This window comes from Epargyreus clarus, unplaced genomic scaffold (genome assembly GCF_041222505.1).
Source record: "Epargyreus clarus isolate Ecla_fem2 unplaced genomic scaffold, WU_Ecla_fem_2.2 ptg000039l, whole genome shotgun sequence".
NCBI lineage: Eukaryota > Metazoa > Arthropoda > Insecta > Lepidoptera > Hesperiidae > Epargyreus > Epargyreus clarus.
This window is the reverse complement of record NW_027332242.1, coordinates 531,811-550,754: the sequence shown is the minus strand read 5'-3', so window position 1 is coordinate 550,754 and position 18,944 is coordinate 531,811. Positions and strand designations below refer to the sequence as shown.

At 42.1% G+C, this 18,944-nt stretch overlaps 1 protein-coding gene across 1 annotated transcript; it reads right to left on the bottom strand.

Annotated features, from left to right (window-relative positions):
• Positions 1-14,964: 14,964 nt before the first annotated feature.
• On the bottom strand, positions 14,965-15,909 carry LOC140757080 (uncharacterized). Its single transcript, XM_073092618.1, has one exon. It carries the CDS (start codon positions 15,907-15,909, stop codon positions 14,965-14,967), a length of 945 nt encoding a protein of 314 aa, XP_072948719.1.
• Positions 15,910-18,944: the final 3,035 nt, after the last annotated feature.

Here is an 18,944-nt window from a genome sequence, read left to right as displayed (position 1 = left end):
GCCCCCCTCCTGCTACCAAGGCTAACTCTTCAGGGAAATCCCCTTCAGCTCCTACGGTTAATGCCTTCCCGGTACCAGCCGCACCCGTCCCTAATGCATGGGTCAAGCCTCCTTCTATGGTGGCACAAAAGGCCCCTGAAACGACCCGCTCTGAGCCAGCAGTAGTCATTCCCAAGCCCTCCATAGCCACTAAGATGAACTATCCTACTGTCCGTAAAGTAAATCCAGTCCCACAAAACCAACCAACGTTAGGAGCGGAGGACTTCAAAACTATCGGAGCCTTCATGCAGGCTCTCGACTTTGGAGAACTCAAGATCCTAGCCACCAAACTCAGGGTTGCGAGCTCGCCTCATGAGATGATGTTTGCAGCTTGTGAACACTACTCCCTCTTGGACGCCATGTGGCGATCCAAATCCAACTCTATATAAATACATTATGGATTGTACACCTATTAGGGAACACCACACAAGTAGGGTAAAACCCCGCTCTCTGGCCATAGCGTATTTCAACGCAAATGGCCTCAAACCCCAGACCGATCTCGTTCGTGACTTCCTAACAACCCATCAGATAGATTTAATGCTAGCGCAGGAGACCTTTCTGAAACCAAGCGTAAGCGTAAGCGAAGCGGTCGAAGCAATTTCGCCATCTCACCAGGCCTACTGGAAACTGGCGAAATCGCTTCGATCAGAGACTGTAGCGTCAATGCCTCCATTGACCAGACCGAACCTACCACCAGCGTTCGATGATATAGAAAAGGCCGAACATCTGGCCGACAGTCTAGAGAGCCAATGCACACCAAGTACTCAACCGACAGACCCAACGCACATCGCCCTAGTCGAAACCGAAGTCGAGGTTTATTTATTTATTTATTTAATTTCTTGTAACACCTAAAAGTAGTGTAACAAAGGGTAAACTTAATGCCTAATGGCATTGTCTGCCAGTCAACCCTGGGCGATGGCGATAGCATGTGGTAGGCTTCTGAACCAAAACAATAAACTGCTTACAATAAAAATGACATAATATACTAAATACAAAAAAAAAAAAATGTATATAATATAAGTATATATATAATACAACTATATATGTATATATACATATATATATATATATATATATATATATATATATATATATATATATAAATAATGTGGACTATGAAAAATTGATAGACTCATCTGTCAAATGACTGTCGTAAATAATGCTCCCGTACCAGTCTCTTAAAGGTGGTTTTAGAAGGTGCTTTCCTGATGTTTTCGGGCAGGGCGTTCCAGAGTAGAATTGCCTGTACTGTGAACGAATACTGGAAAAAACCACTTTTATGTGGTGGAATATTGACTTTTAAAATTCTTGAAGAGCGTAGCCCACTGGCGCGATCCGTACAGTGGAACTGAAATTTTTCCTTTAGATACGGAGGAGAAGTTGGATCATGTAAAATGGAATACAGAACCAAGAGAATTCTAGAGTTACGCCTTTGACGAATAGTTAGCCATTTAAGCTGACGTCTATAATTGGAGATATGGTCATATTTGCGTAAGTTGAAAATTAATCTGATACAATTATTAAGAAGGCGCTCTAGCTTATCAAGAAGTTCCTCAGTTAGATCCGGATAACACACGTCCGCATAATCAATGATGGGTAGAACGAGACTGTGCACTAAAGTGAGTTTTGTCCTGTAAGGTAAAAAATTTTTCAGACGATACAGGGACTGTAGCGTAGCATTCACCTTACGACTTATTTCAATTATTTGCACACGCCAGCACAAATTTGCATCCATAAGAAGACCAAGGTTCTTCACTGCATTAGAAAAGGGTATGACAGTATTGCCATACACAAGTGAAGGCAGATTGGCAAGTCCACTTTAGTCACGAGTCTCGGACTACCCATCACTATCCCCTGACATTTCATCGGATTGACAGCAACGCCATACCGACTGGACCAAACTTTAACAGCCTCCAAGTTTTTATTAATAATGTGTATAGCGTTATGCACATCATCAACGCTAAAGTGGACATATAATTGGAGATCATCAGCATAAAGATGATACGAACAGTTGAAAAGTGAAGTGATGGAGTCGATAAACAACGAAAATAGTAAAGGTGAAAGTATACCGCCTTGCGGAACCCCAGCAGTAAGATCAGCCCACTTGGAACTTCTTGGCTCCACGCGGACTGATTGCTGACGGTCGCGAAGATATGACGTAAACCACTTAAGGGCAGATGGGGCCATATTCAGATGAGAGAGAATGGAGAGGAGGATTTCATGGTCGACTGTGTTAAAAGCGTTTGAAAAGTCAATTAGCACCATGACTGTGATTTTTCTGTCATCCATAGCCAGCCTTATATCATCAGTAATTAAAGCAGTTGTGGTGCTATGACCTGGACGGAACCCAGACTGAAAATTGCTCAGTAGGTTATATTTACAAACAAAAGAAGAGAGTTGCTTATGGACACAGGCTTCCAGAACTTTAGAGAGGAACGGAAGTATAGAGATTGGACGATAATGATTAACAAGGGAGGGAGCTGAGACCTTCGGGAGAGGTCGCACGAATGCCTTTTTCCAAAGAGTTGGATATTCACCCAACAGTAGAGAGGAGTTAATGATATGTGTGATTATCGGCAGTAGAATCGTTACTATCGGACATATCATGGACCTACTAATGTCATCACACCCCATGGCCCTTGATTTAATTGATGTAATAGTTGTCATTACTTCTTCCTGAGTCACAGAAGAAAGCTGAAAATAAGGAATGCAGGGTGATTGCATGACCGCAATAGAAGATAGTGTATTACATCTGATTGCAGGGTCCAATAATGAAGTAGTAACAAAATAATTATTAATGGAATCAAGAGAAAGAGTCGGACCGCAATCATAGGTAAGTGGTTTACAGAAGCCAAAAGAACGAAGAAATTTCCACACATCGGCGGAGGAGGAATTACTGATACTATCATGAAAATAGCGGCGTTTAGCTGTTCGTACCATCTGATTGCATCTATTCCTCGCTGCCTTGAAAGACGACCAATTAGGATCAGTACGATCCTTTTTGAATATACGGAAAGCCCGATTCCGTCTTCTCATGGCCATTTGGATTCCTCTAGACATCCAGGGAGCCGGAGCACGCTTCAGACGCACTCTGTGTACAGGAGCATGGGCGTCATACAATTGCAGAATAATATTGTTGAAGTGAGAGACTTTACTGTCAATTGCAGACGCCTCAAGCACTGTAGAAAAGTCGACATCGGAAGCATCACTCAACAACTCCCCGGTGTCCATCCTCCTATAATTCCTTAATTTGACAGTTGTTGGTTTATAATTGGGAGGTTTGCATTTATATGACAAATAAATGAGATCATGGCGAGAGAATCCAGGCGCCGGGAGTTGTCCATGCTTCACAACATTATCAGGAGAAGCCGTTAAAATAAGGTCGATCCAAGTACTCGACGATTCTGTGTCAACATTATGGTGAGTAGCAGACAGTGGAGCAATCGAGAGGTTGACAGAATCTACTATGGCCCTCAACTTTTGCGTACGTGACGAGTTCCTCAACAGATCCGTGTTGAAGTCACCCATTATAATATAATGCGCGTACCTAGACCCAAAGGAATCAAAAATACCTTCTATTTCAGAAAAATAGTCAATGGAAGGAGGACAGTACACCACCCCTAGTAACACCCTGGTGCCCTTAACATCAAGTTCCAGGAAAAGATATTCGGCGGAAGAGGAATAACTAGACGGGGACGCTAAAACAGTTTTATAGCTTAAAGATGTTCGCAAGTAAATTGCCACTCCACCTCCACCTTTACCAGTTCGATCATTGCGAATTAGAGAAAAGCCAGGCAATGGATAGAAAGAAGAAAGAAGCGAAGGTTTAAGCCAACTCTCTGAAATGAGGATTGCATGAATGTGATCACAAGAGAAGGCGCATTCAAGTTCCGAATAGTGACACGGTAAGCTTTGAGCATTGATGTGACACACATTCAGACAATTTCCAAAGTTACTAAAAACGGATACCAGTTGGTTCTTCAACAGATCGGAGTCAAGAGACTCGTCACAGGAGGCATAAGATACATCGGAGTCATTTACGGAGTAATATGAGCATATAGAGTCGTCAGACATTTATATAAAATATATAAATATATATAAAAATATAACTATATTAAAAGTAAAACAAAATAATAATGGTTTCCTGTAAAAAGATATATAAAAAAGATATATATACAGGGTGTTTTTTCAAAGGGTACCCAAATTTTTTTACCATATTCTAGACATCAATAATGTTATGTACAAAATGTCAAAACTTTAAAATCCCTCTTAATTATTTAATTACATTAATTCTAAGTTATTCCAAATTCTGCGTACATTATGGACAACCATTGCATAGTACGCGCAGTCATTGATAATAACACTAGCACTAACGCACACTAACTCGTAATACAAGTATGCTGACGCGCGGTTCTTTTCATTGAGACTGACACGCACACAAATAAATGATCGGTTAAAGATTCCAATTTTTCCTTCATACTTTTCACGGGCTTAGGACCGTCATAATGAATAAATACACACTACCTACATTACGACTTTGTTTTAAAACGAATGTGCATGTTTAATTTATTATGGCGTATTTAAAAAAATGGAATCAACTATTTACAACAAATTAACTTACCTAATTGCATAATTAATCAACTTTCTTTAAGTCCCTTATAAAACACACTGGTATTTACATTGTCTACATATCACTGGTATTTCAAAAACTGTTCAAAGTGGAGTCCATTTCTCTCAATACAAAGCTGAGCACGCTTTCTTAAATTGTTTTTTAACATTATTTGTGTCTGAACACTTTTCACTTCACTAAAAGCTGTAATTATTTTATTGCGTAGGTCCTCATAACTCTGGGCTTCCTCAACGTAAACAAGTCTTTTAATTTCTCCCCATAAATAAAAGTCTAACGGAGTAAGGTCCGGTGACCTAGGTGGCCACGCTATTGGCCCCCCGCGTCCTATCCATCTATCACCATATTCATTATTTAAATAATCACGCACAGCAGTTGAATAATGGGTGCACCGTCATGTTGGAAATAAAAATTATTTAATAATGCTAAGGGTACATCTTCCAATAATTCCGATATGACACTTCGTAACATTTCTAAATAATTACCGCCAGACAACCGTCCCTCGATAAAGTATGGGCCAATGATTATGTTACTAATTATACCAGCCCAAACATTAACGCTAAATCGCACTTGATGATGGCTGTCTTTAATTACGTGGGGATTGCTCAGTGCCCAATAATGTTCGTTGTGACTATTATAAAGTCCTACCCGCGTAAATAACGCCTCATCAGTCCACAAAATATTTACAGAGTCAAGGTTTGACAATAACCATTGACAAAATTGTATCCGAGGAGGACCATCGTTGTCATGGAGTGCTTGAACACGTTGATAATGAAACGGATGATATCCTAAAGAATTTAGCAACTTCCACACGTAATAACGGCTTACGCCGAATCTTCGGGCTGCGTCGATGGTACTAGCACGAGGATCTCGCTCAAAAAACTCCAGAATAGCATTCTCGACGGCCGGACTAATTACAACATGACCTCCTCGAGATGATGCATGGACCGGCACAGTGAACTGTCCAAAATCTAACAACCTTTGGTTAGCTGCTAAAATCGTCCTCGTATTAGGTACTCTTAAGTTGTTTCCATGTATTTGTAAACGCGGTAAAGAGTCACTTTCGTAAAGTCTTTGCGCACCACGTAAACTTTCACCACTTAAAATGTAGCACCGTACCATCTCATAATACTCGCGGTTCGTATAACTTATTTGACTTTGTGCCGCCATTTTCACTCATAAAAAATAGCAAACGCATTCGAAAATCGGTCACGGTTGACTGGCGCCACTGGCGGCCGGCGGGCGGCGGTTGCGCATCACAGGTGTCTGCGAGGGCGAGGGGGAAAGGGGTTGTGCGAAGCTAGGCGATCGCTAGCCGAATATTACCGATATCTTCCTGCATAGTTTTTATGTTTGTGTGCGAGCGCTCAGAGTAGTGTGTGATAATAAATAGCAGAACTTATGAATTATAGTTTTCGTTGTTGAAATCATGTCCATGAGTTCTGTATTTAGGGGATAAAATGGTTCAATATTTCTTAATATATTTTTTATTTTTTTATTTCAAAAATCGATTATTTTACCGCTTCTGAACCATCTGTGTCAATTTGGGTACCCTTTGAAAAAACACCCTGTATAACGGAGTAACAGTTTAAAAGGGCGTGACGTCAGCACCGCTGACGTCATAATTATTGTTATGATGTTGATAAATGACTCGATGAAACCTTCGAAAGCAAACCACACGAGAATTGTTGATCTTCGTTTATTCTTCGGGCAGCATAACGACGTCCTAAGGAGGTCCGCACTGTTCCACAGCTCGAGCAGTAATGTCTCGATGTCGCCAGTACTACCCTTTTTATAGGACCGGCGCACGTGCACTTGTTTTCCTACTTAAGATGCAGGTAGTTTTACCTCAGGTGTTTAATCATTTCATTTTATAATAGGAGGACTGCTGTATTTGCTCCGACACGGCCATTCTGACAGGCGGCGCGTGCTCTGCGCCTGCCTGCGTTGTGAAGTTCAAACTCTGAAAGAAAATAATTTCTTTGAGGCAGGTATCTGTAAGCAACACATGTTGCCATTACAGATTACAGATGGTGTTATAAAAGCGGCACATTAAGACATTTCCCATGCACCTGTCTTGTAAATAAATATGGGTCGTTATTATGAGTTCTATCCACAGAACTGTCATAATGTTTAGGTTATTTAAAGTTTCTCGGCGATCTGTGGTGAATACGTGTCTACCACGGCTCCACAAGGGTAACTCGTGGTAGCTCAGAGGTATCACTCTCCAGATTATGTTTTGTTATATTTCTCGAAGATAGGGATGATGCTGTGGCGCTGAGCGGTCTTGAACGCCGTGGTCCACAGTGGCTCTAAAGGAAAAAGGAACAGGGTCGATGCTGTGGCGCTGAGCGGTCCTGAACGCCGTGGTCCACAGAGGCTCTGAAATCTTTTTTTTTTTTTTTTTTTTTTGTTTTTTTTTTTTTTTGACATAATTACTTGCTCGTGATTATGTTTTGTTATAGTTCTCGAAGATAGGGATGATGCTGTGGTGCTGAGCGGTCTTGAACGCCGTGGTCCACAGGGGCTCTAAAGGAAAAAGGAACAGGGTCGATGCTGTGGCGCTGAGCGGTCTTGAACGCCGTGGTCCACAGGGGCTCTGAAAATTTGTAGACATATTAACTTGCTCGTCGATAATCGATAAGTAATCGATGCTGTGGTTCTGAGCGGTCACGTACGCCGTGGTCCACAAGGTTTATGAAAATATTTAAAATATCAGACTAGTAATACGGGATATGGTAGGTTTCATAAAGTTGTAATTAGCGTTAGAATAGGATTTTCCAATATTAGAGATCTAACAGAAAAATAAAATAACTGCTGACCGGTTATTTAGGTCACCGAACCACCCTCTTCATTGTCCACTGACACTTGGGATGCTGTTACTAGTGATGAAGTTGTGGATCCGCCTCCTGTAAAATTCCTTCTGCAGATTCCGCCGACACGGTTTATAATTATTAACTATTCCCTATAAAACCTATTTGGAGAAACGCAGAAGTTAAATGTTGCTGTCCAGGGAACTCGTCCATTCGTCAGGAATAAGGGAAAAGCTAAAACATGACAATTTTTTTTTTTTTTTTTTTTTTCTTTTTTTTTTTCAACTGTGTTATTACTGGTGACCTTCTCCGACTCGGCCATCGTGACGGAGTCACACGTCCTCGTGTGCTGTTCCTGTAGGGCAGATAAACAAACTGAATATTAAAATTTCCACTCGGCTAATCCTGATTAACTCGTATTAAGGTTATTCGCTACCGAACACTACGGTATCATATCTCCACATTGGAAACACCTTTAACTGAACAGTTACACCAGTATCTCCATTGAGTAAAGTGTAAACTATCAAAATTGATTTAGAAATATGATAGCCTTCACAAAAATTTACAAGAAATAATGAGTGTACCTGCAAGTTCATTCAAACACTAAATAATTCTCATTAAATAGTGATCACATTTTAGTGGCTTAATTCTTGAACTGTGAAGTACCCCAAGTACGTTAATCTTTTAAGAGCCCAAAGTCACTTACCGAAAATGCACTTACTAACTCACCGCCTTGGTTTTACCACAGTCAAAAAGTATCCTGCCTTATGGCCACCCGTATCATAGGCCACCCATTCCGTTTGCGGTCAACACAAGTCCAGTGTAGTTGCAATAACACCAATAAGCAGCTATAGTAGTTTCTTATCCTGTGAACACTCAAACATTAGGTGAACATTATAAAATTGAAACAATAAACCACACAAGTATCAAACGTGTCGCCCGTATGCAACAATGAAGCTGATCATAGGCCACTTTTCTGGGACGCCCTCTATCGATGTGCCAGGTAGTAGATGTGAAGTGCCTATTGTAATAGCACCTCGCAATGTGGTGCTATCTGGTGATGATCCTGGTATGAGAGGTGGAAGGATGCCGCAGCTGATGAGGATGTAGGCGAGATTGGAGCTTGTTCCGATCCCACTTCTGATAACGGAGTAACAGTTTAAAAGGGCGTGACGTCAGCACCGCTGACGTCATAATTATTGTTATGATGTTGATAAATGACTCGATGAAACCTTTGAAAGCAAACCACACGAGAATTGTTGAGCTTCGTTTATTCTTCGGGCAGCATAACGACGTCCTAAGGAGATCCGCACTGTTCCACAGCTCGAGCAGTAATGTCTCGATGTCGCCAGTACTACCCTTTTTATAGGACCGGCGCACGTGCACTTGTTTTCCTACTTAAGATGCAGGTAGTTTTACCTCAGGTGTTTAATCATTTCATTTTATAATAGGAGGACTGCTGTATTTCCTCCGACATATATATGTACTAACACATTTAAGCACCAACCCATCAGCTGACTGTTACAATAATAATTATCCAAGCAAATATACATAAACAAATCTGCCAAAAAAAAAAAACAAACTACTTATAAGCAAAACAAGAACAGAATCAGCAAAATAATTAAAAGGTTAAAAAAGTCTATACTTAACTCAGAACTCTGCATAAACACACATAAACAGTTAAAACTAACAATACAAAAAAAATAAACAAAAAAAAAAAAGAAGAAAAGAAAAGGTGAAAGCGATTAACAAACATGATTAAAATAATCAAACAGTTGATTGATAAATAAGTAAATTGTAAACGGTTTAAACGGGTGCGGTCAATACCAACATACCAACAATCAGTAAAATTGTATTTAAATCACATATAATTAAAAATCACATTGTTTTTATAATGTCGTTTAAAATTCCTATTTAGTTACATGCAAATAAAATAAAATAATGTATTTATGTAATCAATAACGACTAACTGGAAGTTTAATAAATAAGTAAAATTGTAGGAATCTGAACGCACCCAAACATTAAAACGTCACACTAAACGTCACAAACTAGACAAGCAACAATTTGACATTGACAACTTACAAAATCACATCAAAATAAACATTGACCAGAAATAAAATAACACAAGAAAGTACAAATCACCAATAGCAATTAATCAACATACAAAACAAATCAAGGAAGTAAAGTGAAGACAAGAAAAGCTGATTGAACAACACAAATAAAGTAAAATAAAAAGAAAAACTTGCTATTTCCTTGGTGCCGCACGTCTGATGCGCTTATTGTCCTCGACCTGCGCCGCCGAGGGAGCCTGTTTTCGACGTACTTCTACTTGGCGATTTACATTGGCCCCAACACCAGTGCTACTACACTCAGCACTGTCACCAAGTGTTCCCGAGGACCCCGTCGGCTGCTCAGGGTATTTTTCTACCAGCAACTCGAGTTCTTCTTCAGTGAAGATTTTAGCGCGGCCCCCTGGGAGTTTTATGTAAATTGTGCCATCAAGGGTCCACACATTGCGCATACCGAAGTGATTCCGGGCTCTCTTGTGCACCATTTGACGGGACCTGGTGAGGAAGTCGGCCAACGTCACAGGGGTTCCTTTAAATTTGGACTTCAGTTTCTACACTTCGGATTTACACCGGTGATCACTGAAGTGGATAAGAATAGAACGAGTATTCTCTTTACCCTTAACCCCCAGGCGGTGACAACGTTTTAAAGAAGAACTGCTAATATGTGTGAGACCCAGGGTATTATGAAGGAGATTCAAAACCTTCTGCTCAGTGTCAGTATCAGGATCTTCTGGGACACCATTCATCAACAGGACTTTTTTCCGGCTTCGCATATCTATTGTGTCAATGGCCTTAGCATTCTCACGGATCTGTTGCCAAAGAAGATGGAGCATTTTAGTTACCAAGTCCTTAAAAGCTCTAAACTCTTCATGAAGCTGAAGCAAGGTTGGGCTATTTGGACTTGTAGCAGCATTTAATCGGCTCTCAAACTCGGCCATCCTTTGCATCCAGCATGATTCCAACTCCTTTTGGGTCTTCTCCACATCAGGTAAAAGTGCCATCTTGTGTACAGTGCAGTGAGATTCAGTTTGTAACTCAGTGAACACAGTTTTTGTTAATACGGAATGTTTGTGACTTGAAATTTAGGTTATGCTGATGGGTGGTGCAATGTAAGTACTTAAGGCAGTTTAAAAGCACATAATCAATAGGTAACACAATTTAAGAAATGTTAACTATTAATTTTAAAAGTAAAACTGTGGTTAACTGGGTTCAAAATAATTTTAAATATATTTTATACTAAGGAGATCAAAAACAGCTGTTTACTTTTTCACACCTACCCACGAAAAAAAACGAGTTCGGTCTGGCCACCCGCCAACGTGACACCTGTCACGTTAGACGAAGTGCGAGCAGTCATAAAAGACATGCACATCAAAAAGGCCCCAGGCTTAGACGGAATTACGAATAAGGTGGTTAAACGCCTTCCCCCACACCTGCTAGGGCTTCTTTTGGCAATATTCAATGCTCTCCTATCCAACTGCATATTTCCCGACGCCTGGAAGGAAGCAGATGTTATAGGAATCCCTAAACCCGGTAAACCGAGGATTGAACCTTCGAGCTACCGTCCCATAAGCCTTCTGAACACGTTTGGAAAAATATATGAAAAGTTACTTCTGAACCGACTTAGAGCGGTCGTCCAGTCCAGTCTGGCACCAAGGCTTGCTTTATAAGCTCTACCATATGGGAGTGCCAGACAGGCTCGTGACCATCATACGAGACTTTTTATCAAACCGCCGATTCCGCTTCAGAGTGGATGGCACACGCTCATCCCCTCGCTCCTTACGAGCCGGAGTCCCCCAGGGCTCCGCTTTATCCCCACTCCTATACACACTTTATACAAGTGATGTCCCGCGCCATCCAAACGTGGAACTAGCCTTGTTTGCGGATGACACCGCTCTCTATTACACCCACCCAAAACCCTCAGTCGTCACCTCAAAACTCCAGTCCGCAGCCACCGCCCTAGGCGAATGGTTTAGGAAATGGAGAATTGAGGTAAATCCAGAAAAAAGCCAAGCGGTTCACTTTGCCAGAAGGGCTTACTACCTCTCTGCCAAAAGGGACTGCTCCCACAAGACCAAACAGGTACTTAAGCAAGTATCACTTTTCGGAAAGCCCATTCCATGGGCTAAATCCGCTAAATACCTAGGTGTCACATTAGACAGTAGGTTGAACTTCACTGAGCACATCAAAATAACGCGAAATAGGGCCGCTTTCGTACTAGGGCGACTCTACCATATGTTAGGCAAGAAAAGTAAAATGGCACTTCGTCATAAAGTGACTCTTTACAAAGCTTGCGTTAGACCCATCATGACTTACGCCAGTGTAGTCTGTGCACACGTAAAACTCATTGACAGATATCAAAAGCTTCAAAATCGATTCTTGCGCATGGCCACGGGCTGTCCCTGGTATGTGCGAAATGTAGACCTCCATAGAGATCTTGAGCTGCCCACCATCGCTCAATACATGAAGCAGCTTTCAAAAAGCTATTTTGATACAGCTATCGACCACCCGAATCAGCTAGTTGTCAAGGCAGCCAGTTATATCCCTGATAAGGATGCAAAGGCTGTATACAGACGCCCAAAACATGTCCTGGACTACCCTGATGATAAGATCACATCAGAAAATGCCCCCCGGCAAGGAGAACCTCCTCCTCAGCCTCCACACACACTCAACAACAACAGATTTTACACACACCGTCCCCGCCGGCGGAGACGAGGGCCCCACTACAGCACAACCGTCACAAGGTATCCCCGCGTGATCGGTCGTGTCTCCCCTGTGCCCCACATTAGCGAAACTGACCTAAGCCGAGGCCCGTACCTCACAGGAGATGCCCTTGGGTCAGCCGCAATCCCCATATGACAAGAGGTGGATGGTCAGGACTCCAGCAGTAGCTGGGTCCGCAACCTTCTCTCCCTCTAGCGAAGGGGGACGGTCGAGGGAACCGGTAACGGTGACCAAAGCCATCCCTCCCTTCCAGCCCATAGTCGAAAAAAAAAAAATTACAGCGTCACTTAGCGATTAACCGTCGTAGAGTCAACTTACCCTGATGATGCTCCGTTTTGGAGCGAAACACGTGTTGGTGGTGGTATGTATGGTGTGTTGCGAAGTAGTTTTAATCTTAACTTAATACCACCACGGGTGCCTCCGTCGAGTACAACACTAGCACCGGGGCGCTTGCTACTTTAAGTTTAAGTATATCGACTGCCTCACTATGATGGTTATCCCATAACCGATCGACATCCTTTTTAAGCAATGATCTAAGAACGTTAACACACTCCGAGCAATTTGGAATAAATTTTGATAAGTAATTGATCATGCCTAGAAATCGTTCTAGTGATTTTCTATCCGTTGGATGTGGCATGTCTAGTATGGCTCTAACCTTCGAATCATCAGGTCTCATTCCGTTTAAGTCAAATTTATGCCCTAAATAAACTATTTCAGAGACTCCAAACTTACACTTGTCACGATTAAAACGAATACCTACTTGTTGCGCACGCTGCAATAAGGACTGAAGCCGCCTATCGTGTTCCTCCTTCGAGTTTCCCCACACTATGACGTCATCGATAAACGACTCGACCCGTTCCAAATCCTCCAAGTGTTGACGAAGTTTGGCGTGAAAAATTTCCGCTGCACAACTTATACCGTACGGCAAGCGCAAAAATTGATACCGTCCGAAAGGGGTGCCAAAGGTGCACAGGTCAGCGCTGGCGTCGTCGATCTGGACCATCCAGAAGCCGCAGCGCGCGTCCAGCTCGCTGAAGACGCTCGCACCGTGCAACCGCGCCGCCAGCTCGCTGACCGTGGGCAACGTGAACTGCGCGCGTCGTACCGCCTTGTTTAGAGGTCTAGGATCCAAACATACGCGAATGCTACCGTCTTTCTTGACTACCAACACTATAGCATTAACCCAATCTGTAGGGTGCGTAACTTTTCTTACTACCCCGAGCTCCTCCATTCTAATTAATTCCTCTAATAATTTATCCTTTAGGCCTAATGGTATCTTTCTAGTGGGAGACATTACCGGTTGCACACTCTTATCGACTACAATACTATATTTACCCGGTAACTTTCCCAAACCTTTAAACAAACTTGAGTATTGATCAATATTAATTCCATCAATGCGGTTTACCAGCCCCATCTGAATACATCCCTCTAAGCCTAATACATTTTGACAGTTTAAATCGGCAACAACGAATGGCAAAATGTAAGTTTTATTATTGTAAAAAACGTCCAGATTATACAACCCCATTATAGGTAAGCAATTTCCAGTGAAAGATCGAAACCGTTTTCTAAATGGTTTAAGTTGTTGAATAGATAACCCCAAATTTAAAAACTTACATTTTGAAATCACATTAATCATGGAACCTGTATCTATTTTAAGTACAATACGATTGCCGTTACATGTTATATATTCAATCCATTCTCTTAACGACTCACCCGAACGTTCGTCCTCGGCTAAGGTATTAACGTAAAACACTTCGTCACATTCACATTCTGTCGGATCTTTTTTTTTTTTTTGTTTACGAGGGGCAAACCTTCAAAAGGTACCCTATGCCGTGGGAGCGACACGAGGTGATGTGGGATTCTTACCGCACTAAAACCCCCCGGTGGCCGTCCTCGGCGCTGCGTAGGGGACTCCGGGATCTCCAAAGGAACGCAACCGGAGTCCTATTAGCGCGTTGCCCCGTCGGGCTCCGCCCAGGCGAGAGTGGTGCTCGCCACTCCGTCTGATGTGCACGACGGTATGCGACCACACATACCGCTGTCCTTCCCGGGGCCTTCGCTGGCCGGGCGGTTCGAGCTCCCACTTTTGCCACCCGCAACCCCGGAAGCCCCTTTTAGTCGCCTCTTACGACAAGCAGGGGATACCGTGGCCCTATTCTGGTCCCGGAACTATAGGGACACCGCGCCGGTGGGCGTTATGTACGCCCGCGGCGACTCCTCCTCCGAGCGGGTTCAGCGCGCTCCCTAGCTCGCTCGGCGTCTTCCTTTGCGGACATTACTATGTCGCAGAAGGTGATCATGCCTTCCCAGGCTTCGCTGCGCTGAACCATCGCCCCAACAATGGCCGCTGGAGACAGGTCCGACCCCACTTTTGACACGAGGATCCGCCGCTGAGACTCCCACGCTGGGCAGTACTGCAGCGTGTGCTGTGCGGAATCCTCGTGGTGCCCGCAATGATGGCACTGGGCCGTCTCCTCCCTCTGTATTCTGTTCAGATACTCACCGAAACAGCCATGTCCGGTGAGTATCTGGGTCAACCTGAAGGTGACACGACCTTTGGCAATGAGCCAAGACCGAAAGTTCGGTACGATAGCATCGACTACCCGTTGGCGTATGTTACGTGGTTCCAATAGCCGATCTCGCCAGCACCTCAGACCGCGCCACCTGGCTCTCCTCCGAAGCACTTCGACCGTTTCTACAGTGAAGGTTCTGTCGGATCTACGTTAAGATTTAGCACTTTACCCACTGATTCCTTTTGCTTACACACTCGCGAGAAGTGTCCGATATTGTCACACACAAAACACACCGCATCACGGGCAGGACACCGGTTCCCAGAGGAGCAGCGTGCGCTCCCGCAGTAGTCACAGGCACGGCCGCTCGCGCCGTTCCGCACTGGACCCGCTCGCCCCGGGCTGTCTCGTACTGGCTCCGCTCGCGCCGAGCTGTGTCGTGCTGGCGCCGCTCGCGCCGAGCTGTCCCGTGCTGGCCCCGGCCGCACGGAGCCACCGCGACACCCGCGCGCTCGTCGACCTGAGGCCCACACGCCGTCGCGTAACCTTGACACTGCATTCACCTGCACTTCTTCCAATCCACCGTCGATGCAAACACTTTCTTCCTTAGTTATTTCCGCTGCTTGACATATTTGAATTGCCTTCGATAAGGTCAACTCATCTGTGCGAAGTAGGCGGTCTCTGACTTTATTGTTGACTATCCCGCATACAATTTTATTGCGTATCAAGTTTTCGTGCGAATCACCGAACTCGCATTGTTGACTCAATAGTCGCAGAGCGGTCACGTATTGATCGATATTTTCTTGATCTTCCTGGTTACGTGTAAAGAATTTGTACCGTCTCACTGTAATGTTCGATTTGGCACCGAAATATTTGTCGAATTTTTGTAGTATGCACTTGATGTCATCCTCACTTTCATTCTCCCCAAAGGTGAAAGTGGCATAAACTTCATATTCAGCGGGTCCTATGAGGTTAACCAACAAACTAGCCTGTACTTCCTTAGGCTCTTTGCTCACTCCGGCCGCTTTTAAAAACACCTCGAACAATTTACGCCATTGCCGCCATAATTCCGACCGCGCGGTCGGGCCGCCTTCGAGTGATAATTCTGCCGGAGGACGCGCGTGTTCCATAGTGATCGGGTACAAAAAATATGGTAAACAATAAAGACAGCACTTAGAAGTACTTTTAAGTACTCTTTCTAAAAGGTTTACGGTATAAATGAATATAGTATATATATTACGGTATAAATGGAAATAGAAAAAAGAATATTTAACCAACAAAACATAAACAAATTTAAAAATTGCCTAAAAACTATAGATTGGATAACTGTATTAGATAATAAAAAAACAGTACACGAGAATTACACTATGTTTAATAAAATTTTACAAGAAATATTAAACAAATGTATTCCGAGAAAACGACTAATATTAAAACAAAAAAAAATATACATGGCTAACCCGAGGTATAAAAATCTCATGTAAAAATAAACGGCTATTAAAATCATTAGTTAATCATTGTAAACATCCCGTTCTTATTAACTATTACAACCAATATACAAAAATTGTACGAGGCAAGTCGTACATTCTGCTGCGCCAGCAATTTACGTGAGCCGCGTGGTTATTTAATTGTTACCAAAAGGTTAGTACGTACGTTAGCACCAAGGCGATCGCGCGTGCTCACTAATCATACATTAATCAAGCTCCATGTAGGATTAGTAACATCAAGTAATATCAAGGACATTAAATCTTTAAATACATCCACGCGTTTAAATCAACACTAAATAAAAGAGTGTAGCGGTCAACCAAGGACCCCACAAAAATATTAAAAAAAACAGTTATAAAATCAAAACGTAATCAATATATAGCTGAAATGGAAAAATCTCATAAAAAAACCAAGACCATGTGGAAAATAATTAAAGAACGTACAAATAAGAATATAAAAAAAACAAAAAATAACATAAAACTAAAAATCCATAATGATATAACGTCGGACCCTTGTAAACTGGCGAATCATTTTAACGAGTTCTTCGCGTCGGTAGGAGGTGCCGACATTGCAGTAGGCGTACGCGCATTTACTGGACGCCCGCCGATGCACCGTGTTGAAAATACGATGTTTCTAAGCCCAGTCGAACCGCGCGAAGTACTTCACATAATCAAAAATCTTAAAAGTAAATATAGCTATGGTGTCAATGAGCTGCCACTAGGGTCTCTGATTTCCCGGCATTTTTTTTCCCGGGTCACGGGATTTCCCGACCACATTTTCTCGGGAATTCCCGGGAACTCGGGAAATTTTCAAAACATTATGAATTCTATGTCTCCAACCTTTCTAACTCTTATTTCTGGGCATTACCCACTTCTTGCAACTGGGGGAGACCTGAACCGTATTATACTACGCTACTCTGCTATACGGATTCGTGGAAAGACGTACGGATTAGTGGCCGAACCATGTCAGATGTTTTATCCATTATTCATATAGCCTCTAACAAGGTTATCCAAGTGCTTCAATACCTGAGATCGTCCAATTAACGTGTGATACAAAGCGTAGCAGCGCGCCTGAAATTTAGCCATTAGCGGTAATCTATCTAGTAGGCCGAGAAGTATAATCGTGCTGTTATCTAAACTTTACGGTGCTAGGCTTTTCAGAGATGCCGGATCAACTGTAAGTACATCAAGATTTTAATATGTGTATAAAGAGCCACCTTTGTGTTAGTCCGAGTACATAGTAATAGAGTAACTGTATGCAACGGCAACAGATGCACCGTTACCTCCTGAGGACTAAGCTGGAACGCCTTAAATTGTTTGTTTCCCTTACCGCACCCTTCAAACCGGAACAAAGCAGCGTTTAATACTTTCGTTATTAGGTAGAAATACGAGTAGATGTGGCAGCGGTACCGCTGGAGTTGAACCACGATGGATTTTACCATCTTCAAAACCTACGTGATATCTACAATGCCTCACAACGGACGGATCTTAAAATGAACAAAGGGACAAGGCGAACATCATGCCTACGACTCCATGTCACACCCGTATAGGTTGTGGTTGTGCGAATGGGGTTACTCGAAGAATCCACCTCAGCTAGTTAACGTGCGAAAAAATATGGAGTGCTTTCTTACCCCAAATTCCTCATTGCCTGAATTTTAGAATTGCAACATTTATTGATTTATTTTTGCGAAAACCTACTTGTTCGTCAGTGAATATATTATTTTTTTCTAGATAGGAATACAAATATTTATAGATGATTTTTTGATGATTAATATTTATAGATGATGTCGCTGCTTGTTTTGTGCGGTGCACGCTAGATGTCAGTACTTTATTATTAGAGTCCAAAGTCCAAATGTTAAATGTTAATTTAAATTATGGTCAGTTAAGTGAAATATAACAAATATTGATTTATGCACTTTTCGATCATCACTTTTTAAAAGTTCATGCACTATTCACTTACAGTTTAGAAAAGATTATAGCTTTTGTTTTTGTTTTTCTGTACTACAACTGTTTTTATAAGCTCGATTAACGTTTATTTTAACACTTTATTTTCTCAGTATGTGGTTAAGCTTGTATTTGGATAACATTGTCACTTAGGGCCGTATTAATAGAAGGATCTCAATATCAATCTTAAGTTCGTATCAACTGAGTCGCTCTTAAGTTGCGATCAGCGACTTGAGAGCGTCGCTAATTAATAAATGAGTATCAAGTGCGTATCATTTGATACCGGTCTCAAGAGAAGCATCTCATTCGAAACAGTAGAACAGATTAAAAATATTTTTTAAAATGACAGCTATGAATGAATGAGAGTTGAACATTACAATCACGTCATGCAGCGTTTCGGTTCCGCTCCTTTGCTAATGCAATAAAATGTTTAATGTAGTGAAATATCTCATTAAATATATTTATAAAAATGACAAATCCTTTTTAAATCGTATACTAAATAAAAATTAAATGATTTCACGTGCAATATTTTTCGGAAAAAAGTATTACGAGTTCGATTTCAGATACTGTTACTGTGAACAAAACGCGTCGCGTCATTAGTTTGTTTACTTTTGTTCCATTGTTATTTGTTATGAGTTGGTTGTGAAGTGCGAATTATTTAGCTGTATTTACTGCTAGCTGTTGGACTGTTTTATTATGGAAATGAATAAGAAACACATATTCAGGGAAGTGGAAAAAAC